This window comes from Lynx canadensis, chromosome A1, assembly GCF_007474595.2.
Source record: "Lynx canadensis isolate LIC74 chromosome A1, mLynCan4.pri.v2, whole genome shotgun sequence".
NCBI lineage: Eukaryota > Metazoa > Chordata > Mammalia > Carnivora > Felidae > Lynx > Lynx canadensis.
The window spans coordinates 70,913,361-70,937,947 of NC_044303.2; the positions used below are offsets into that span (position 1 = coordinate 70,913,361).

Sequence of the window (24,587 nt, forward strand, 5' to 3'; positions counted from 1 at the left end):
TGGAGTACAAAGAGAAAGCACCTTGACTAATGGTAGTTAAAATTTCATTTTTACACTTTACAAACACAAATGACCTAGAAAGGGCCCATTTAAGTCAGGAACCCTGAGGCTTAACCTCCACTGGCTTCAGGTAAAGTTGCCTTTGGCTCCTTCCATGCTAAGCATTAGTTCAATTGATTTTTGTTTTAATTTTTTGTTAAGAATATTTTTCAACATACACAAAGTTGAGGAATGTGTAACAAATCCCATTCCTACCTCGTGTACCCATCACTTGGCTTCAATAATTATCAGTATTGGTTCATTATTTTAGTGTCCCCCATTGCCACCCCCAAGCTTATTACGCTCTAGAGGTAATGTCTCTGGCCCCTATCCTTCTTTCTCAGATCTCTGCAAGGTTCTTACCCTACCAGATTGCTTAAACAGGATAATATGTCTTTCCTAAAGTTCATATTTTTAAGTGTCCTTGGGGATAAACATGTACTTTTATTTTTGTTTTAGAGGCTGTGAATAAAAACAGATTTGACTACCTCAAACGAGGAACGCTGGATCCTTTTCTCTATTATATCCAGAAATATAGGAAATTAATAAAGCCTTATTTTAAATACACAAAAATTAGAAAACAGCTCTTGAAACCTATGAGTTAGTAATCTCATGAAGAAGCTCAACAAAACCACAGAAGTCCTGGTGAGAATGGGCATAGCTACGATTTCTTCAAGCAGAATCTGAAGGAAATTGAATCACCTCTTGTGGGAGGTCCTACTTTACTTAAAAGGCCACAAGGCCCGGGGCATTTTAATAAGGAGAACTACTCATATAGCAGTTCTTGGAATTATAATGAAGCTGGTGGAACATTTTCACATTATATGTATTAAATACATACTGGTTACAAGTCACTAACCCAGGTGCTGGGGGCACACAGCACTGACAAGATAACCAGGTCCCTGATCTCAAAGAGCTCACAGTCTATTCCTAAAGATGATGTTTTTTAAACTAGAGCACTAGAGGCTTTTCTAAGAGGGGACTTCCCACATGACCCTAGCACTGTTCCCTAAATAACAATAATACAAGCCCCCCTCCCTTTGATCAGTGGGCAGAAGTTCCCTCCCACCTTGAGAACCACTGAGGGAAAGGCAACAATAAGAAAGTAAATTCATGGAGAGCCTGGGGGCTTAGTTAAGCATCTGATTCTTGGTTTGGGCTCAGGTCATGGTCTCACAGTTTGTGGGACTGAGCCCAGAATAGGGCTCTGCGCTGACAGCATGGAGCCCGCTTGGGATTCTCTCCCTCTCTCTTTGCCCCTTCCCCACTTGCACTCTCTCTCTCCTCAAAATAGATGAACTTTAAAAAAATATTAAGAAAAAGAAAAGAATTCACAAACCCATAAAAATTGTGATATGGGCTGTGATGGAAACCGTCAGGTTGCTGTGCCAGTGGAATAGATTGGGAGGACACTCTAGTTTGGGCAGTCAGTGCAGGCCTCTTTGAGCAGGGGGCAAGTAGTCTAAATGTCCCAGAGGACAAGAAGGTGTAGCTGTGAGTGTTCTGGTAGGTAAGGAGCAACATGCATGGTAGGTAAGGGCCCTAAAGTGGGAAATGGCTTAGTGAACTTAAAAAAGTGGAAAGAAGAACATGGGGCTGAAGTAAGGTGGAGAGATAGGCAGAGGTCAGATCCTGTAAGGCCTTCAGAGTGTGATGAATTTGGGTTTTATTCTAAATGCTTCCTATTGGAAGCCACCAAAGAGTTTTAAGAAGAGAATTGATGTAATAACGGTAATAAGGAGAAGTAATTAATGCTACTGAACACCTGCTCTGGGCCAGCAAGGCTTTAAGCTCTTTATATATATTAACTCAATTTATCCTTATAACAGCCCTATGAGGTGAGTATATTTATATTCCCATCTTATAGAGGAGGAACTGAAGCACGGAGAACTTAAGTAACTTGCCTAAAGTCTAGTACAGTCTGGGAACCACTTGCTGAACCAAGTAAAGTGCTGAACTAGTAAAGTTTAGCACAGCTAGTAAAGCCTGTGTTAATACCTTAGTCCCCCAACTGTGAAGCGGCAGGAGTTGTATTTGCTGAAAGTAGTGCTATCTGGCAGGAAGGAGTTAGAGTGAAGAGTTGTGTTTGCTGCCCTACTTCAGAAGCATTTCTCTGACCCAGAAAGTTGCCCATATCTATTCTGATCCTATTGCAGGCATATGTATCCCATGATGGATTAACTGTTAATTAAGGCATGCACATGGTGAGGCTCACATATTAGCCACTTCTAACAACAAAAACAATGAATCCCTCGGAAAATTGGCCTGTTCTGGCTGGGAAAACGCAAAAGTCGCCTTAAAGACCCAGAAGCACGAAGAGAAGTAACTGGATGGAGTCACCAGAAAACCTCTGAAGAAGTGGCCATCCATTCCGTGCCTCTGCTCTGCCCGCCATGATAGCGGAAAAGAAGGTTCTGAGCTTTCAGACATCCCTGGTTAGGGGCGGGAACAGGTGCTCCAGGCAGCGGGGCGTGACTTGCGGGGACGAGGTGGGGCTGGGCTGGGCTTGTGGGGCGGGGCCACGTGGGGGCGTGCCCACGGGGCGTGGCGAGATGAGGAAGGACCTGTCTGAGGCGGGGCGCGCGCGTCAGGAAGATGGCGCTGCGTCTGCTGTGGAGAGCGCCACGCGGAACGGCGGCGGCGGCGCTGCCGAGGCTGTGAGTGCAGGTCCCTGGTCCCCCGCCACCCGGGCCGGCCTCCCCAGTTCCTGCCGGGAACCCCCGCCGGCTGGGAGCACCGTGCCCCTCTCGCGCGCCGGCTCGACCTCTGCCAAGGTCGCCGACGCCCAGCGAGGGTCGCCCGTCCTCCGCGTGCCTCCCTGTGGGAGGGTCATTGCTTGGGGGCCGGGAAAATGGGTACAAACATTCGATTAGCAGCCCCAGAACACAAAACCAGCCCCCCCCCCCCCCCCCCCCCACAAGTGGAAACCGCGAACGTGTGCTGTTTGATAAAAGGGGTTCTGGAATCAGCGTCCGCGAGGCGGCTCGCCTGCTGAGGGAGAACACCCTTCGCTCGTTGGTTCAGCACAGCGGTTCCCAAACTGGTCTCAGGACCCCTTTACGCGCCGAAAAACTATTGACCCCGACGAGCTCTTGCTTGTATCTAGTAATTTTTGCGGCGTGAGGAGTTAAAACAAGTTTAAAAAATCTTCATTTACGAATAACACACCCATTGCATTTTAACACACCCATATGTAGTGAAAGAGTGGTGTGGTTTTAGATTTTCGAAAGTCTCTTTGGTTTAATAGAGGACAGCTGGAGTCTCCTCTCCGCTGATTTGGAGGAGGTTTACAAAGCAGTTCCGGGCTCACGGAGGTGCTAGTTGGAAAAGGGAAGACCTCTCAGACCGTGTCGAAGCGGGTCGGGAACTCTCAGGTGTGCTGGGACCGCCCTTGGATAGCCGCTGGGCTAGCAGTTGCCAACTACATGCACACACGTTACCTTATCTGGCTCCCTGACCACCATGAGAAGAAGTCAGAACGAGGAAACTGAGGCCTGGAGAGGCTAAGTGACGCCAAGCAGAGAATGGCAGAGTTTGGTTTAGAAACCAAGCCTGTGGCTCTTGGTCTGGAACTTCTTCCATTTGCTTGCTCCCTGCTTCCTGACTCTCCAGTGTGTCCCGCGCCAGGCCCTACCCCGTCTTGTACATCCCGCCTTCCCCTTTCCCAGACCTGAGCCTGGTATGTGGCCCTGGGCTCAGGGGTTCACCCCTGGAACCAGAGATGGCTGCCAAGGCGGTAACACCCAGGCCCTTCCAGAAGGCCCCCTTTTCCTTCAGTAATGTGGTCCAGTGACCACATGCAGCCACCTATTTCTAAGGCACTTGGGGCTCATCTCAAAGTGCTCTTTGCCATCTTTAGCACCTGGGCTCATTCTCCACACACACATCCTGCGAAGGCCATGGCAGCAGGCTTTCGTGCTGGGTGCTTCAGGGAGCCTGCTTCCTGGGTTAAATCCTCTGTTTCCGCATCTTCAGAACACAGAATTGGGAGAAGTAAAGGTGCTAAACGTCAGCTTAGAAAGGTCTGCCTAGAGATGCCTTAATTTCTAGTTAGGTTGCATTTAAGCTTCAGGCCGGTAGACCTGCTTCTGGTGGCTTTTTCCTTCTCTTTTTAGAGTGTCAGGAGCATTGCTGCTAGGCGGGGACCATGCGAGTGCTGTCCTTGATGCCTCGTTTTCCACCCTGCCTCTGGCCCTGCTGCTTTCTGTAGCCACTGCTCAATTTATGTAAATACCTGCCCTCAGTCTCGGGGAGCATAACTCTCCACTCCTAGGGATGCTATTGGTTCAACTGTCTTTTAAGTCCTCCCTCCTGACAGAGAAAATTAAAAAAAAAAAAAAAGTGTGAATAGTAACCCATATATATATATATCTTCATCTATAAATATATATTTTTACAATAGGCTCTACACCCAAGGTGGGGCTAGAACTCACCAACCTGAGATCAAGAGTTACGTGCTCTACCGACTGAGCCAGATGCCCCCGGATACTTCTGTATAAAACCACTGTATCTATATTAACCTAAACCTGAGTTCATACTGCCTCCAATTGTAATTCATTACCACATGGATCATTCTAGCCTCCTCCCCTCTGCTTGATTAATAAATTTTCACTACAACAGTTAGAAACCTGGCTCCCATCATCCACCATCCACCATCCAGTTACTTAATTGTTCAGTTTTAGCATACCCATACAGCAGTATTTGAATTGTTAGGCCATACTCTGGGGAAAGAACTGTCAACGAAGTACAGTACTTGTGTGCAGTTCCTTTTCCTTTAGTCTTACAGGTGCCACTCATTTCCATAGTTACTTAGTTCAGGGCCTATTTCTCCCATCCCCTTCAGTGAGGTTGTTTCATACATTTGCAATACAGTTTGAGAGTCCCTTGTCATAATCTGCATTATTTCCTACCTCCCACATGAATTTTTTTAAATTGCATATATTAAGGTTCTTTTTGCTATAAAATTCTGTGGATTTTGACAAATGCATAATATCATGTATCTACCATAAGAGTATTATTACAGAATTGTTTTATTTCCCTGAAAATCCCCTGTGCTTCACCTGTTTGTCCATCCTGGCTTCTCCCAAACTCCTGATCATATTCCTGTCTCTATAGTTTTGCCTTTTCCAGAATGTCATAGAATTGGAATTACATAGTATGCAGTCTCATTAGACTGCATTCTTTCACTTGCAATGTTCATTAAGGTTCCTCCCATGTCTTTTTCATGGCTTCTTAACTCATTTTCTTTTACTGCTGAATATTCCATTGTAGAGATGTTTCACAGTCTGTTCACCTATTGAAGGACATTTTAGTTCTATAAAGGTTTAATAAAGCTACTATAAACATTCTCGTGCAGATTTTCTCTGGGTATAAGTTTTCAAATTAATTGGGTGAATACCTAGGAATATGATTGTATGGTAGCTTTGTAAGAAACTACAAACTATCTTCCAAAGTGCCTGTACCATTTTGCATTCCAATCATCAGTGGAAGGATGCTGTACATCCTTGCCAGCATTTAGTATTGTCAGTTGAAAAAACTTGTTTAGTCATGCTAACAGGTGGTATCTGTTGTTGGTCTAATGTTCGTTTGTTTTAACTTGAAATTCCCTGATGTCAGGTGATGTTGGACATCTTGTCATATGTTTATTTGCCATCTGTGTATCTTCTTTGGTAAGGTGTGTATTCTGATCTTCTGCCTACTTCTTAGATTGTTTTCTTATTGTTGAGTTTTAAGTATTTGTTGCATAGTTTAGATATAAGTCTTATAAAAGATATATGTTTGGCAAATATTTTCTCCCAGTCGTGACTTGTCTTTTCATTCTCTAATGGTATCTTTGACAGAGCAGAAGTTTTTTTATTTTAATGAAATCATGCTTACTTTTTTTTTCGTGGATCATGCTTTTGCTGTTATTTTTAAAAACTCATTGCCAAATCCAGAGTCACATAGATTTTCTCCTGTATTTCCTTCTAAAAGTTCTACAGTATTATGTTTTATACTTGGGCCTGTGATCCATTTTAAGTTAGTTTTTATAAGTAGAAGGTGTTTGTCTAATTTTTTTGGATGTTGATCCAATTGTTCCATCCCATTTGTTGAAAAAATTGTCCTTTCTCCATTAAATTGCTTTTGCTCCTTTGTCAAAGGTCAGTCGGCCCTATTTGTGTGGGTCTGTTTCTGGACTCTTAATTTTGTTATATTGACCTGTGTGTCTGTTCTTTTGCCAATATTATGCTGTCTTTATTACTGTAACTTCATAGTAAGTCTTGAAGTTGGGTAACATCAGTTCTCCAACTTCAGTTTTCTTTCATATTATGTTCACTGTTCTGAGTCTTTGCCTTTCTGTATAAACTTTAGAATCAGTTTGCTGATATCCACAAAATAGCTTGCTGAGATGCGATTGGAACTGCATTGAATCTATAGATTAAATTGGGAAGAATTGACATCTTAACAATATTGAGTCTTCCAATCCATGAATATGGACTATTTCCCCATTTATTTAAATGTTCTCGATTTCTTTCATCAGAGTTGTATAGTTCTCTGCATACAGGTCTTGTACATGTGTTGTTAGATTTATACCTAAATATTTCATTCTTTGGGTGCTGTTGCAAATGGTATCGTGTTTTAAATTTCAAATTCCAATTGTTCATTGCTAGTTTATAGGAAAGCAATTATCTTTTAAATAATTTTTGTATCCTGCAGCCTTGTCATAATCACTTATAATTTACATGAGTTATTTTTTGTGAGTTCTTTGGCATAGATGATCATGTAGTTCTCAAAAACTTTTTAAAAAATTAATTAATTTTAAGAGAGAGTGTGAGTGGGAGAAAGAGAGAATCCCAAGCAGGCTCCCTGTGCCAGGTGTGGAGCCTGATGCAGGGCTTGAAACCCACAAACTGTGAGATCATGACCTGAGCTGGAAACCAGAGTCAGACACTTAACCAACTGAGCCCCCCAGGCATCCCTCAAAGACATTTTTATTTCTTCTTTCTCAAGATGGTGCCTTTTTATTTCCTTTTCTTGTTTAATTGCACTAGCTAGTGGCTCTAATAAGATGTCAATAAGAGTGATGAGAGGTGTCATTCTTGCCTTGTTCCCAATCTTAGGGAAAGTGTCCAGTTTCCCATCATTAATTATGATATAAGCTGTATGTATTTTGTAGATGTCTTTATTCCCCATTGCTGATACTTTTTGTTTTTTATTGTGAAGGGGTGTTGGATTTTATCAGGTTCTTTTTCTGCATCAATTGAATATGGTTTTCCCTTGTTTAGCCTGTCAATGTGACAGATTACATTAATTGATTTTGGATGTTGACCAGCTTTGTATCCCTGGAATACATCCTCTTTGGTCATGGTGTATAATTCTTTTTATACAATTTTTGGATTTGATCTGCAGATATTTTGTTAGGGGTTTTCTATCTATGTTCATGAGAGATATTGGTCTGTATTTTCCTTTTTGTACTGTGTGTGTGTGTGTGTGTGTGTGGTGTGTGTGGGTGTGTGTGTGTTTTGGGGGGGTGGGGAGAGAATGCAGGTGTGAGTGGGGGAGAGGCAGAGGAAGAAAAGAGAGAGGAAATCTTTTTTTTTTTTTAATTTTTTTTTCAACGTTTATTTATTTTTGGGACAGAGAGAGACAGAGCTAGAACGGGGGAGGGGCAGAGAGAGAGGGAGACACAGAATCGAAACAGGCTCCAGGCTCTGAGCCATCAGCCCAGAGCCTGACGCGGGGCTCGAACTCACGTGACCGCGAGATCGTGACCTGGCTGAAGTCGGACGCTTAACCGACTGCGCCACCCAGGCGCCCCAAAAGAGAGAGGAAATCTTAAGCAGGCTCTATGCCCAGCATGGAGCCTGGCACAGAGCTTGATCTCACGACCTAGGCCAAAATCAAGAGTTGGTTGCTTAACCCAGTGAGCCACCCAGGCGCCCCTGTAGTGTGTTTATTGGTATTGGTTTCTGTGTATCTCATGACTTTTTGTTTCTCTATTCCTTCTTTACCTGCTTTCTTTTGCACTAAGTGAATACTTTGTAATGTTTTAATATTTTAAATTTCTTTATGATTTACTACTTTTTTACTTTTTAAATTGAGTATAGTTGGACACAGGTTGTTTTTTTTTTAATACTGTTTTAAAGAGATTTTTAGTGGTTACTCTAGGGCTTACCATGTCATTTTTGAAAAGAATTGTGGTAAAATAAAATACATGTAACATAAGCTTTGTCATTTTAACCATTCTAAGTATACAGTTTAGTGGCATTGCCACATTCACACTGTTGTGCAACCATTACCACTATCCACATTTTTTTCCTCACTCCAAACAGAAACTCTGTACTCATGAAGCAATAATTCCTTCTCTATCACCTGGTAGTCCCTAGTCTACTTTCTGTGTTTCTTTTTTTTTTTTTTTTTTAATTTTTTTTTTCAACGTTTTATTTATTTTGGGACAGAGAGAGACAGAGCATGAACGGGGGGAGGGGCAGAGAGAGAGGGAGACACAGAATCTGAAACAGGCTCCAGCTCTGAGCCATCAGCCCAGAGCCCGACGCGGGGCTCGAACTCACGGACCGCGAGATCGTGACCTGGCTGAAGTCGGACGCTTAACCGACTGCGCCACCCAGGCGCCCCTACTTTCTGTGTTTCTGAATTTGCTTATTTTAGATAGGTAAGTGGATCATATAATTACATTCTTTTGTTTCTGGCTTATCTCACTTTGCATAATGTTTTCAAGAATCATTCATGTTGTAGTATGTATGAGACTGCATTCCTTTTTATGGCTGGCTAATATCCATCGTAAGTATACACCATATACATATTAACTTATAAGAATCTACTTTTGATTTATACTAAATTCCAGAAGAGAATGTTACTTCTATATAGTTCTATTTCCTTTTCTTCTTTTTTGTGGTATTATAGTTATACATATTTATATTTATTTTTTCTTTTTTTTTTTTTTTAGTGTTTTTTATTTATTTTTGAGAGCGAGAGAGAGAGAGTGTGTGTGAGTGGAGGGGGGCAGAGAGAGAGGGAGACACAGAATCTGAAGCAGGTTCCAGGCTCTGAGCTATCTGCACAGAGCCTGATACGGGGCCATACTCACCAGACTGCAAGATCATGACCTGAGCCAAAGTTAGACGCTCAACCAACACCACCCAGGGGCCCCACATATTATGTTTATATGTTACAAACCCAGTATACATTGTTGGAGTTTTACTTATTTTATGTCTTTAATTGATTAAAAAAACTTTTTAAATGTTTTATGTTTGAGAGTGAGAGCGTGAGTAGGGGTGGGGCAGAGAGAGAGGGAGACACAGAATCTGAAGCAAGTTCCAGGCTCTGAGCTGTCAGTACAGAGCCCCACACAGGGCTCGAAACCCATGAACTGTGAGATCATGATCTGAGCCAAAATCGGATGCTCGACTGACTGAGCCACCCAGCCGTCCCTTAACTGATTAATTTTCAAAGAAACTCCATGCCCAATGTGGGCTTGAGCTCATGACCCTGAGGTAAAGGGTCGCATGCTCTACTGACTGAACCAGCCAAGCACCCCAATTTATGTCTTTCAAACTTAGAGAAGGAGACACAAATTCACAGACACAAGTTCACAGACACACACACACACACACACACACACACACACATTTTATAGTATTTGTTATACTTACTTTCTTATTTACTAGTTCTGGTTTTCATTTGTTCCTATAGAGTTGAGTCACCATCTGGTGCCATTTTTTAACACAGTACATCTTTGTTCTCACCTCCTTTGTGTTGTTATTGGTAAATATACTACATTTCTATATGTTACTGGCCTGACAACACATTATATAATATTCTTTTATATAGTTGCTTTTAAATTAGACAAGAGAAGAAAGGAGCAGGAATGTGCATTTATCCTTATTACTTTATTACTATTTGTGTATGTGTGTGTATGGATTTGATCTGTCTGGGATCACTTACTTTCAGCCTGAAGAACTCTCTTTAGTATGTCTTTAAAATTCTTTAAAAAAAATTTTTTTTAACATTTATTTATTTTTGAGACAGAGAGAGACAGAGCATGAACGGGGGAAGGTCAGAGAGAGGGAGACACAGAATCCGAAACAGGCTCCAGGCTCCGAGCTGTCAGCACAGAGCCCGACGCGGGGCTCGAACTCACAGACCGCGAGATCATGACCTGAGCCGAAGTCGGCCGCTCACCGACTGAGCCACCCAGGTGCCCCTAAAATTCTTTTAAGTTTATTTATTTATTTTGAGAGAGAGGAGCAAGTGGGGGTAGGGCAGAGAGACATCCCAAGCAGGCTCCGCACTGTCAGTGCAGAGCCCCATGCAGGGCTCAAACTCACAAACCGGGAGATCATGACCTGAGCCTAAATCAGGAGTCAGACTGACCACCCAGGTGCCCCTCTTTAATATTTCTTGTAAGGTGGGTCTGCTAGCAATAGCCCTACATGTGTGTGTGGCCTTTCAAACCCTCTCCTTTCTCCCTGTTTAGTTCAGTCCCTGCGGCTGTTTCCACTTTTCCACTTTCTCTCCAGCTGCTTTTGGGGGGGGGGGGGGGGCTTTTCCTCGTATTCTCCCCCCCCACCCTCATCCTGTCTCCCCACGCAAAAACAGCTCCCTGCCCTCCACAGCTTTTCTCTCCCCCAGTTCACCTCTCTGCCCTGCGTACCTGCTGAATTCTGTGGTTCTGGTTGTGCAGATTGTTGTGTTAATCCTGAGATCACTTGTCTAGGTGTGCAGGATGGTTTAGTGTTGGTCTGGCTGTATTTCATGGACGCAAGACACAAAGATAACTTCCATGCCATTCCACCATCTTGGCTCCTCCCTGTGTGTGGCCTTTCAGAAGCCCAGGGAAAAGGTCAGAGCTTTTCAAAGTTGATGGATATCTCATTTTCCAGCTTTTTCATTAAAGCTTTATTTAAGGTATACAAGTATACAGCTTTATTTAAGATTTTATTTTTAAGTCATCGCTACACCCAGCTTGGGGCTTGAACCCACAACCTCGAGATTAGAGTTGCGTGTTCTGCCGACTAAGCCAGCCAGGTGCCCAGGTGTACAGTTTTATAATTAACATCTGCGTACACTACAAAGTGATTACCACCACAAGTCTAGTTACCATCCTTCACCATACTGTTGACCCTCTTTACCCATTTTGCCCACCAGGCCCCAACCCTGTTAACCCTCTGGTAACCATTATTCTGTTCTCTGTATCTGAGATTATTTTTATTTTGTTTGTTCATTTCATTTTTTTTTTTTTAAGATTCTACATGTAACATCATATGGTATTTGTATGGTATTTGCTCTTCTCCATCTGACTTACTTTGCTTGAATACCCTCAAGATCCAAACATGTTGCAGATGGCAAGATTTCATTCTTTTTTGTGGCTGAGTAGTATTTCATTGTATAAATAATACCACATCTTTATCCATTCATCTGTTGATGGACATTTTGTTTCCGTATATTGGCTATTGTAAACAGTACTGCAGTGAACATAACATAAACAGGAGAGCATATATCTTTTAGTGAAGTTTTCCTATTACCTGGAGGTAGAAGAGTTGGGTCATAGGGTAGTTCTATTCTTAATTTTTTGAGGAAACTCCAAATTGTTTTACATAGTGGCTGCTCCAGTTTACAATCCCACGAACAGTGTGTGAGGGTTCCCTTTTCCTCTGCATCCTCTCCAACACTTGTTATTTTTGTCTTTTTGGTAATAGCCTTTTTACAGGGGTTAGGTAATATCTTATTTTGGTTTTTATTTGCATATCCCTAATAATTATTGATGTTGAGCATCTTTTTCATTTGCCTGTTGGCCATCTCTATGTATTCTTTGGAGAAATGTCTATTCAGATCTTCTCCCCATTTCATAATCAGGTTGTTGTTGAGTTGTATGAATTCCTTTGTATATTTTGGATATTCACCCCTTATTGGATATGTGGTTTGCAAATATTTTCTCCCATTCAGTGGGTTGACTTTTCATTTTCCTGTTAATTTCTTTAGCTGTGCAGAAGCTTTTAATTTTGATGAGGTCCCATTTGTTTATTCTTTACTTTTGTTTTTCTTGCCTTTGAAGTCAGATCCACAAAGACGTTGCTAAGACTGATGTCAAGGACTTTACTGCTTATGTTTCTTCTAGGAGTTTTATGGTTCAGGTCTTACATTCTAGTTTTTAATCATTTTGAGTTAATTTTTGTGTATGGTGTAATATAGTGGTCTGTATTCTTGTGCATGTAGCTATCCAGTTTCCCCAACACTATTTATTGAAGAGACTGTTCTTTCTCTCATTGTATATTCTTGGCTCCAGCTTTTCCTTTTAAGCTTTTGGTTAGCCTGTCGTTTGCCCTGTTATCCAGCATCTCAGGTAGCGATGATATTAATAATTGCTTCTGATTGTTTTGACAAACGCCCTCAGGGAGAATGCTGTTCCCACTGTTCAGGCTCTAAGCCAGGTGAGCCCTGCAAATGGAGTCTTCCAGGGAGCTACCAGGTGGCAGTTCTCTGTGTGTGGTGCTTTCAAAGACCTCCCACCCTAACCCTGTCCCCTCCAGTGGCTGCCAGGCTGCTGGTTTTCACAAGGATTATGACTGTTGGTTTTTAAGGCTACCACTGAACTGGGGAGAGGGCGTGGGTAAGTTAAAAAAACAACAACAACAAAACCCACATGGTTTGCTGTTCTTTTTTTTTTTTTTTTTAATTTTTTTTAACGTTATTTATTTTTGAGACAGAGAGAGACAGAGCATGAACGGGGGGAGGGGGCAGAGAGAGAGGGGAACACAGAATCAGAAACAGGCTCCAGGCTCTGAGCCATCAGCCCAGAGCCTGACGCGGGGCTCGAACTCACGGACCGCAAGATCGTGACCTGGCTGAAGTCGGACCGCTTAACCGACTGCGCCACCCAGGCGCCCCTGGTTTGCTGTTCTAACTGAGATTCATCCGTGTTTCTTGAATAAATGCTCCCAGATTGCTGCAGGCCTTTGGTTAATGTCTAGAATTCTAAAAAAGTTGATTCTGACTGCCAATATTCTCATTGTTACTGTAGAGGATTAGGTTTTGAAGTTCCTTTCTCTGCAATTTGCTGGTCACCCCTGCATAGAATTTTGATCAAGAATTTGAGTTGGGGTGCCCAGGTGGCTCAGTTAGTTGAGCATCTGGCTCTTGATTTCGGCTCAGGTCATGATCTCATGGTTATGGGATTGAGCCCCATGTTGAGCTCTGTGCTGACAGTGTGGAGCCTGCTTGGGATTCTCTGTATCCCTCTCTCTCTGCCCCTCCCCTGCATACACGCTCGCTCTCTCTCTCTCTCTCTCTCTCTCAAAATAAGTAAAATAAACTTAAAAAAAAAAAGAATGGATTTGAATTTATAAAATGTTTTTCAGTATCTGTTGTGATCATGTGGCTTTTCTTCTTAAGTATGTTAATATGATGAATCAGATTGATTAGTTAAAAAAATTTTTTTTAATGTTTATTTATTTTGAGAGAGAGAGACAGAGCATGAGTGGGGGAGGAGCAGACAGAGGGGAAACACAGAAGCTGAGGCAGGCTCCAGGCTCTGAGCCATCAGCCCAGAGCTGGATGTGGGGCTCAAACTCACAAACCATGAGATCATGATCTGAGCTGAAATAGAGTTGGACGCTTAACCAAATGAGCTCCCAGGTGCCCTGAAGTGTTATTTTGAAATATTTATTGGCATCATCAGAATTGACTTTACTTGCCCAGTGCATGGTGAGAAGCTAAAAGGAGATGCTGTAAACAAATATGTTTGGGTTGTAAGGCAGAAAGTAATGTTAAGTGGTCCGGAGGCAGGGGACCAACCATCTCAACTTTCCCAGGACATTCCTGGTTTTAGCACCAAAAGTCCCACATTCCAGGAAACCTGTTTCAGGCAAAGCAGGATAGTTATTCACTCTAGAGATAGAGAAGTGAAGGGCTGGGACACCTGTGTGTCTCAGTCGGTTGTGTCCGACTTTGGCTCAGGTCATGATCTCATGGTTCATGGGTTTGAACCCCACATTGGGCTCTGTGCTGACAGCTCAGGAGCCTGGGGCCTGCTTCAGATTCTGTGTCTCCATGTTTCTTTGCCCCTTCCCTGCTTGTGCTCTGTCTCTCTCTCTCTCTCTCTCAAAAATAAATAAACATAAAAAAAAGGGGGGGGTGAGGGAGAGAGAAGTGAAGGGCTGTAGGATGAAATGAAGATGACCTAAGATGGTAGACCAGGGTCTCTGTTAAGAGGCTGAAGAGAAGAGAAAGAGGGAGGAGACTCTGAGGATGTAGGAAATACCATGACGGGGTACATAGACCAGGAGTAGCCTGGGGGCAGGGAACATGTCCTCCGGCTGGACGGAGAAGTTGGTGGGAAATGAGGTATCCCAGAGAAAAACTAGTGGGCAACAGCCAAGCTGGTGGGTAAGAACTAAAAGTGGTAGCTGGGCCTGAATCGGAAGATGCACATGTCCATGGGTGGTACCTCCTGGAGAAGATACCCCTGCAAAGGGAAACTCCCAGCAAGGTACTGTTTGCCAAAACAAGGCTGTGCCACGTCTACTAAATAGCATAGCCTTTGCTTGTGGATCTGTCTATTCCAGCGTGTAGTGCTTCAGCTCTTATTGTACTGTTTCCCTGTCATAGAGTTTTGCTGTGAACTAGAACCATCTGTGTGGGTACAGGCCAGGAGGAAGAACATTGGGTAACCTAAATGGTTTCTGTGGGAAAGGCCAGCAGGTAGGTAGGAAAGGCCAGGACCTCAAGATGAATTCTGACTAAACAACCGTTACCCTATACCCCCATGGGCCCATAGCGGAGTTGAGGACAATTTTACCACATGTGCTTTTCTCTACTCCCCAGACTGTGGGCCACCAAAGTCTTTGCCCTCTCAAGGAACTGTTCTGAGTGCCCCTGTCCTTGCAGAATGTTTGAGTGACATATGCACTTTACTATTCTAGAAATACTCCATGTGGTGTGTTGAGGATAGAGTATTCTCTGAAGTTACTTACATATGAGACTTAGAAAGTGAACACATATGCTTGGTTGTGGATGAGCCTGGGGGAAGACATCATACATAGTGAAATCACATCCACAGAGTGGCTGACATGGCTCAGCATTGGTACTTCCTGAAGTGACTGTTTTTCTCCAGTTAGGGCTTTACAGCAGCCAATGTCTGATTGATGTAATTTCTGAGAACAGCCTTTGGTCAGTTTCCTTAACTGGGTGATGTGGTGGCTGCTCTATAGGAGCTGCTATTTTATGTGTGACTCCCTGTGAGGAAGTCCACTAAAATTTTAGGTACATGTGGCTAAAATTTTAGGAAGGCAGGGAGAAGAAAGCTGGGCTCCTTGGGGAGTGGTTATTGATGGGTTTGATGACTGTTCTTAAGATTGGAAAAGTTGTTAATTGTAAAAACAATATGCTTTCGTGCCCCTGAGTGCAACTGGAGCTGTGTTCCATTGATACATTTGGCTTCTTTATTCCTCTACACATTGCTCATGATGGCAACAGTTTCAGAATTTTATTAGTTAATAAAAAAATCAAAGAAATAACGTTTATGTTTTCATATAGGTCACTGGTATGAATTTAAATCCATTGCAATTCAAACAGGTTAATTTATTTCATGTTGTTAACTTGAATGTTTTATTGCATATCAATTAAATAACTCACTTGAATGATGTAGATAATAAATGGGCTCAAGAATTGAGATTTATTCCTTCCTTCCTTCTCTTCCCCTTTCTTTTCTTTCTCTCCTTTTCCACATCTTCCTTCCCTTCCTTCCATAAACCAAGTTTAAGGTGGCTTTTTATTTAGTTGCTTTGATTTTATATTTTGGTTAAGTTTTAGGATGTTAACTAATCTTGGAGCATTGATGTACGCTACTGTTCCATGACTCTGTCACATATATAGTTGGGTGTATATAATTCCAGCTATTCATTTAAACTATTTCCAAGTTTTCTGCCTCAGGAAATGCAGAGTAATGTCCCTATACCCGAATCTCTGTGGCAACTCTTACTCATGTACTTAGAGGTGAATTTCTGTATGTGAACTTGCTGGTTCAAAGACTATGGACATTTTAAGCTCTTTGATGCTTGTTTCAGGTCATCTCCAGAAAGGGTGAGATACCTGGATTGCAGTATGCCCTTTGGAGGCTCATCTTGCCCAATTTCCTCGGCATCTGCAGGCCTGGTGCACAGTAAAGTAAGCAAGGACTGTCACAGTCGTCAGCATCTGGCCTAGAAAGAACCCTATCCTCGGGTGTCATCAGGCCAGCTTTTCTCTCTGTGGCCTCAGCTGTCACACTGACCTTGCTTGTAGGTGGTTTCTGGAACAGCTATGGAATTTTACCCTTTTGCAAGTTCTCTTTGAACATATGTAATGGTTTTCCTCTTAGTTGGCCTTTTGAGATTGACAGAGGTGCCTGATTTATAATAAAGGATTCAAAGTAAATATCTGTGAGAAAGTAAAAATTCTGTTTTAATAGGATGCTAGTATGGGCATGTCTTACTTACCTGTTCCCCTTCACTGTGTTCTGGCCAAGAAGGTAGAGTGTTCTGTAGTATTTGCAGGACACTTTTCAAATATGAATATTCGGAACATGTAAATACTGGAAATTTTAGAAGACGCTTCCTAATTTATTGCCCTACTTGGCCACCTTCAGTAAAATTAGGGTCACAGTTCAGTGGTAGAATGTGTTCACTGTTTAACTGAGAGTTCTACATTGGTAAAAAATTGAATTAAAAAAGAGAGTCTGTGAACCTTTTGAAAGTTTATATGATTATTTAAAAATACCATTATACATGTATACATTGTACCACTTTACAAGTAGTGCAGGCTCATTTTAAGCACACTTGTATTCTTATTTAATGTCACAGTATTGTTTGTGAGAAAGATGATATGTCCTTAATATACATATCAAAGACAATATGTATTTATTTCTTGGCCAAATACAAAAGTTTAAGAAATAAAAAACAAAAAATCTGTGCCAAATGTGGTTTTCACACAGAGGCACTGGAGGGCGCTCTAGCAATGAGAGATATAATTGTCTCCTTACAAACATGCCTCTTTGGAAGAGATACGGAAGTTCGTTTTCCTGTCACTTTAAAAAACAATTGTTTTTATTTTTATTTTATTTACTTTAATATTTATTTGCTTTGAGCAAATAAGAGAAGACAGAGCGTGAGCCAGGGAGGGCAGAGAGTGAGACACAGAATCTGAAGCAGGCTCAAGGCTCCAAGCTGTCAGCACACAGGCCGACCAGGAGAGAACCATGAGATCGTGACCTGAGCCAAATTCGGACACTTAACCGACTGAGCCAGCAAGGCACCCCTTAATTAATTTTTTTTAATTAAGTAATCTCTGTGCCTAGCAAGGGACTCAAACTCCAACCCTGAGATCAAGAGTAATATGCTTTACCGCCTGAGTCAGCCAGGTCCTTTCTATCACTTTTTAAGTCAAATGAAAAACACATAGATGGCAGAGGAAATATTTCTATACTGACCTTTTCCCTTGAAAGGTTTATAAGGAACTTAAGAAGCGGATCTGTGCCCCGCGGCAACCTTATTACTTCCAGGCAGACTGGCCTCCTTACCACCTATACAACATAGCAACTTCTCCCCAACTATTTCCACGCTCTCATCCCTCTCACTCTACCTGATGTTTTTCCATTGCATTCATTTCCACTTGACATAATGTATGTTTGTCTGTTTATTGCCTGTCTTCACCCCTCCCCCATGCAGCTATTCATAAGAGCAGACACTTGTTCTGTTTATCCCATTGCTATGTACCCCAGCCCTAAAACAGTACTTAGCACATAGTAAGTGCCCAGTATAAGTTTGCCAAATAAAAAAAGAACATTTAGGAAGTGAAGTATTTGAGACAGTGTTTCTGGAAATTTGCGCCTTTTTTTTTTTTATTGTGGTAAAATATATAACATAAATTTATCATTTTAACCATTTTTAAGTTCATGGTTCAGTGGCATTAAGTTCACTCACATTTTTGTACAACCATCACTACTGTCTATCTCCGGAACTATATCATCATCTCGAACTGAAACTCGTACCCACTATAGAATAACTCTCCATTGTCTCCTGTCCCAAATCCCTATTCTCCATTTCTGGTTTCTATGAATTTGACTATTCTATATTCTCACATAAGTGGAGTCATGCAATATTTGTCTTTTGTGTCTGGCATATTTCACTTAGAATAATGTCAATATCCATGTTGTAGCATGTGTTAGAGTTTGCTTCCTTTTTCAGGCTGAATAATATTTTATTACATGTAAATACGACATTTCGTTTATTCATTCATCCATCAATGGACATTTGAATTGTTTTCATCCTTTAACTATTGCTAGTGCATATTTTATACAGAGCATAGAAATGTGATGTTTAGGTTTTGAGTCTTAAGTAGATTTCTTTGGAACAGTGATAGATTCTTTAGATTATACCAATGAGTCATAGTTCACCCTTGGATGATTTCTGCCTTCAGGAAAATACTCTTAGTTCAGATTAAAGTAGAAACTTATTTAAGACAAGCTCTGAAAGATCAGAAATGGTTTAATATCCCTACTGGTGCTACTCAAGTTTTTCTTACAAATGCCAAAAAAAAAAAAAAAAAAAGGTTCAAAACAAAATCAAATTACTAATTCTCTGGTATAAGCAAGAAGATCTTGGATAGATACTCTGGGGTTCTAGTCCAGTGCTGACCCTGCAGTTAGCCCTTGACCTTGTTCAAGGCTCTTGTCTAAATTGAGGCTTATTTTTCTCACAGTTAAAACAGGAGGTTGGACTAGATGCCTCTTATCGGTTGACATTCCATAATCTAGAAGGAATCTAGAAAGGAATTATTGACTTAAAGTAAGAGGACTTTAGAGAATTTAGAAATATAAAATATATGGCTTTTTGAGCTTTTAGTATTTTGGTCCATTTCAGCTCAATTTTTTTTTTAACGTTTATTTATTTTTGAGACAGAGAGAGACAGAGCATGAATGGGGAAGGGTGAGAGGGAGACACAGAATCTAAACAGGCTCCAGGCTCTGAGCTGTCAGCACAGAGCCTGACACGGGGCTTGAACTCACGGACCGTAAGATCATGACCTGAGCCGAAGTCGGATGCTTAACCAACTGAGCCACCCAGGTGTCCCTTTTTCAGCTCAGTTTGAACAGAGATTGAAGATAAAAGCTTTGCCTTCCCCAAATTTGTGGGTTCAGTAATTGATTGGAACTCTTCTTGCCACGTTGGGAGGTTGTTTTGTTCATGTATTGTCATTCTTATCCTTTAGAGCTCCCATACAGGAGGTGTCTTCGTTCTCTCTCTCTGCAGCAGGGACTGCTGCCAGCTGCTTGCTGTGTTTCAAGTCCTTAGTTTAAGTGGCTGCTGACTGCCACAGTACAGAGGGGCTCTGATTTCAAATAATTTGGCTGTACTGAAAATACAAAATCTAGAAGAGATCAGGAATAATTAGAGGTAGATACCCTAAATTTTAGTCTAATCTGCAAGATTGTCTCAGAGAAGTGGAGATGTGATTTTTGCCTGCATTTCCATCCTCTTCTAGTTATCTCCTGTGCTCCTAGAGCTTTCATACTGACCCACGAATGCTCCAGTGGGTGGAGCACAGAGCTCTTAGAGCCTGCCTATTCTAGCTCCCATAGTCCACGGTTCACCTAGAGATACCCAGTGACTATGAGAAAACCAGCTTGTGCTAATGTCATGTTTGTAATCCTCTCACATGCCTTACCTGCAAAGGAGGTGGGCCACTAAAGAGAATTTCTCTTCTACCAGGAAAGCAAGTATGGACATAGCTTGTGGGGCCCCTCCTATCCTCCAATCCCTGGACAAGGGTCCAGGCTGTGAATTTGGGTCATGAATGTCTCCCTGTGCTGTAGAAGAGCCAGGAATTTACCAGGTGACCTGGTAACATGCTTGAGACTGGGGAGAGGATTTACCCTTAGAAATCTCCCTGCTCCTCCCCACCCCCTACACTCACTTCTTACTGACCTTAAGCTTCAAAGTGGGCTCTGATCTCCCCCTTCCACAGCATAAATTCCATGATATCCTCTGTTGGCTGCATGAAGTCCAGACCCCTGAGTGTGGCATGCATGTGTCTCCTCACTTATCACCCACCTTTCCAACATTGCTCCCAGGGCTGCTTACCTTGCACCACTCAACCAGAAGGCTCACCATTCCACACACCACCCACCTCTCTCTCTGATTTGCTGACTCTCTTCCTCCCACCTCTCATCTTCAGGTTCTGCCTTTACTTATTAGCAGGCAGCCCTCTTCCACCAGCCCTTGGCAACTGTCAGCCTCCTTTCTGTCAATGCATCTACCTGTTCTGTATGTTTCATATAAATGGAGTCATACAATATATGGCCTTTTGTGACTGGCTTCTTTCACCTAGCATTTTTCGAGGTTCATCCATGTTATGGCATGTATCAGTCAGTATTTCATTACCTTTTGTGGCTGAATAGTACTCTCCTGTAGGTATATATTCTGTCTATCCATTCATCAGTTGATGGACATCTGGATTGTTCCACCTGTCGGTGATTGTGAATGGTGCTGTTACGAATATTTATGCATAACTATTTGAGCGCCCGTTTTCAGTTCTTTTGGGTATATACCTATCTATGGAATTGTTGGGTCATATGGCAATTCTGTGTTTAACTTTTTGAGTAGCCCACTGTTTCCCACAGAGGCTTCACCAGTTTACATTCCACTGGCGATACATAAGGGTTTCAGTTTGCATCCTTGCCAACTTTGGTTATTTTCTATTGTTTTTATGATAGCCATCCTAGTGGGTGTGAAGTGGTATCTCATTGTGGTTTCCTCCAAACAACTTTTAAATACACAGATCAGTTAAGTAACTGATTTTAAATAAGAATTTGAAAAGGAAAAAAAACACGCATCAATTCATTTCACTTCTCTGCTTAGCGTCCTTAGAGCTCCTTCTCTTGGCCCTTCAGGGCGAGTCTGGTCTTGTTCCTTCTACTCTTTGTAGCTCACCTGCTTCCACCCTTCTCACACATACTACCCCTTCCAGCATCATTGGCTGTCACTTACTTTTTTAAGCAAGGAAGGCAGACCATGGGCTTTGAGGCTTAGAGGAGTTCAGACACTTCCCCAAGGTCATACAGACCTGAGCCCGAGCCCTGGCCCTGCCACTTACTAGCCAGTTCCCTTTAGTTTTGTCATCTGTAAAAGCAGCTTGTGATCCTTAACCACAGAGAGCAGTTAGAATTAAATGAGCTCATGCACTGAATGCATGGTGCCTGGCTCATAAGGACATTGATAAACAATGGATATAAAAAGGAAACAAGATAATACATAAGCGCCACCTCCTTGGGGAAGGGGACGACCATCTGAATGAAGCATGTCCTCCCTCACATCCCCTTTTGCCTCCCTCAGAGCTTCCTGTTCTTCATTATGCTTACAGTTCAACATGATGTGAATGAATGGGTGCTTTCCTCTTGTTTGGTCTCACCACTCGACTGGAATCTCTGTTTACTCTTTATGCCTACACCCAGCATAGTGCCTGACACATAGTAGGCACTTATTAAATATTCCTGAATGAAAAAACCATCATAGGGTCACAGTAAACAGAATTTCTTACTCATTGTTCACTTGACATGAGAGGGTGGAAAGGCAAACTTTTTATGTGTGAGTGTGGGTGTATGTATGTTTTCCTAGATTATAGATTTGTCTAAACATTCCTGCTAATTTAATATGTCAAATCTGAAGGTTCTTTCTTGGCTTGAGTTTTTGAACACAGTCCAGGGCTGTTTTCAGATCCCTCAGTATTCTTCTTTTTGAAAGAGTTTTTGAAAACAAAGGGGTATCTTCTGTACATACTTTTCTACATTATTCATTTATGTAAATGAGTTGTGGATAGAGGGGCTATTTTAATGTCAAAATGTGGCTTTACCTTGGCATCGAGGTATCATTAGGAGAACCCAGTCTGTCTGAGTCTATGTGGTTGAAATATCCCTCCAGCCAGTGTTTCTGTCCCAGGTACATTCTGTTTATTTCAAAATTTCTCACTTGTGGAACACACTTCTTTCTTTCAACTTGGGATCAACTCAGCACCTGGAAGATGTGTTTAAACAAATAGTCACAGTCTTTCAGTTCATTGGAGAAATCTTAGGATCCAAAGCAATATTTACTTTTATTCTGCAATTTTCTTTTCTGCTTTTGTTTTTTCTTTCCCCATTCCACGCTGTTCTCCAACCCCCACCCCACATACCCTGGTTGATATTAGGGTGAGGTGTCCTAGAAGGCTTGGACTTCTGGCCTTGACTATAATCATGGATTAGTGACCACTGTTGGAGAAGAGCCCTGTATCCTTATGACTTCTCCATTGGGAATTAGTGAAATGAACCCACAGGCTGATAGGGGAAGAATTCTGTTGTTGATCTGATGCCTGGTGGGCTGGACGCTCCCTGAGGACAAGGCACCACATTCTTCATTTCTGTCTCTGTGCAGTGCCTGGGCAGGACTGCTCATCAGCAAGTGTCTGAAACCAACCAGATGGCTGTAAACATTCTGTTATGTGTGGGAACCTCTAAGTATTAGCAACTAGCCAGAGACCAGCAGTGATGAGCACTTTTTAGGCTCGACACACATTTGATTCCTAAAACGAGGACCCTAGGCATCAGCTGAAGAAATGACTTTTAAAGATAGAAACAGGACTGTTAACACATGTGCATTTTACTAATCAGTGTACTGTTTTTGAGGCATTAGTAAAAATATTAGTATTTCCAGCATTATTGTTAATGAGGGATAAGAAACTTACATTTATCTTCACAACCATATGGTTTACTGCTTGATGTGGTTTTCTTTTTTGATATTTTTAAATTTGACTTTTAGTAAGGACAAAACCATTTGCTTGTAGGAATTTATTCTGCAGGTAAATGAGAAAAGTATTTACTTCATAGAATATTTCTTTATAACAAGAAATTCTAGAACATATTGATGATTTTCTTAAGAGATACTTATATTTTATTATTCAGTCGTTCATTTATACATTCTCCCGAAAAGAATGAAAATTATGCCCCTACATAGTCCTAGGGAGCTCCTGAGAGCGAGGAAGGGAAGAAAATTTCTCATGGGTTTTTTTCCATGCCAGGCACCTGGACACACTTTAGTTGGCACATCTTTTGTAAGATACTGTGTAGTCTAAGGTGCTTGGGTCAGGAGATGAAACACTGAAAGGTAAGTCTGCCACTATCATATTTATTCCTTGAGTAGCCAGCATAGTGCTGTGGGCCATGGTAGTACTTAGTAAATGTTGACTAAACGGGATGTGTCATGGGAAGTGGTAAAGTAGAGGCAGGAGCGACTTGCAGAGGGCATGGTGACTATTCCCAGGGAAGCTGACCTCTGAGCAGGTTTGAGAGGATGAAAGGGGAGGGAACGGCATTCCTGGCTGAGGGAACTGCTTGTGCAAAGACACAGCAGGAGAATTAGGAGTGAGTGGTTGTGGAGTAGGGGTGCCTCGTGGCAGAGGGGCTGGGCATAGCTGAGCAGGTGGGTTGGGGCCGGCTGTTGGCAATGGGGAGGCAGTAGAGATGTTTACTGTCTCTCAGCCTCCATCAAGTGAGTGCTTCATTCTGCACTCTGGTTTAGGGGGTAGTCCCTCGTCATGTCAACCTCTTGCCTTTCTCTTTTCTTTTAATTACATTCAAAACGGGCTGGGAAACCTAATTGGAACAGAGAGAAAGTGATGAAACTGTAGCCTGGGGGGCAGGCCAGTTCATCCGTTCCTCCTAATGCACTTAACTATGTTTAAGCACTTCTAAGTTATTTGGACCCTTCAGATGACTTCATTTCTGTGACTACTGTACACTTAGCTTCCCACATCTGCAGTTAATTTCTTAAGCGACTTTAATGGGAAACTTCAAACAGTTTAAATGTCAATTACCAAAAAAGTGAGGTTTTCAATTCCAGTAATCTGTCCATATTGGTCAGTGGAACATAATCCCAGGTGGATGTATTTAAGACAGATGACATTCCAGAGCTTCCCTTACAAAGAGCTTATATACCTTTAGGACTAACAGGCAGGCCCTGTTGTTGCTACACTCACAGAGCTGCCTACAGTTCTGCACAGGCTCTGTGCTCAACGCTTTCAGTTCACGGCACTCATTCTGGCTGTGTTTTGGCTGGTGCTTTTGAAGCTGACAGACCCAAAACCTACTCTGTACATAAAATATGTTGAGAATATAGTAACTGTAATAATTCCCATTTTTAATCCTATACTTTTGAGAGGCATTAAGTATTTATGATGTACTTTATCATAGGTTTATTCTTTTTCTTCATAGATTTTTAAAAAAGATTTTAAGTAATCTCTACACCCAACATGGGGCTTGAACTCACAACCCTGAGACCAAGAGGTGCATACTCTGCTGTCTGAGCCAACTGGTTGCCCCTTCTTTTTTTTTTTTAATTTATTTTTTGATTTTACATCCAAGTTAGCATATAGTAGCTTCCAGTGATCCATCCCCTGTGTATAACACCCAGTGATCATCCCAACACGTGTCCTCCCTAATGCCTCTTACCCACTTAGCCCATCCCCACCCACAACCCCTCCAG

The 24,587-nt window shown here is 42.0% G+C and overlaps 1 protein-coding gene across 4 annotated transcripts in view; it reads left to right on the top strand.

Annotated features, from left to right (window-relative positions):
- The first annotated feature begins 2,617 nt into the window (after nucleotides 1–2,617).
- The window catches only part of CLYBL (citramalyl-CoA lyase), a 250,637-nt gene continuing 228,667 nt past the window's right edge, over nucleotides 2,618–24,587 (top strand). For all 4 annotated transcript variants that reach the window (XM_030313425.1, XM_030313399.1, XM_030313406.1 and 1 more), the window contains exon 1: nucleotides 2,618–2,696. In XM_030313425.1, coding sequence (XP_030169285.1) covers nucleotides 2,635–2,696 — 62 coding nt within the window. In that variant the 5' untranslated portion in view covers nucleotides 2,618–2,634. The remainder of the gene's footprint in view (nucleotides 2,697–24,587) is intronic.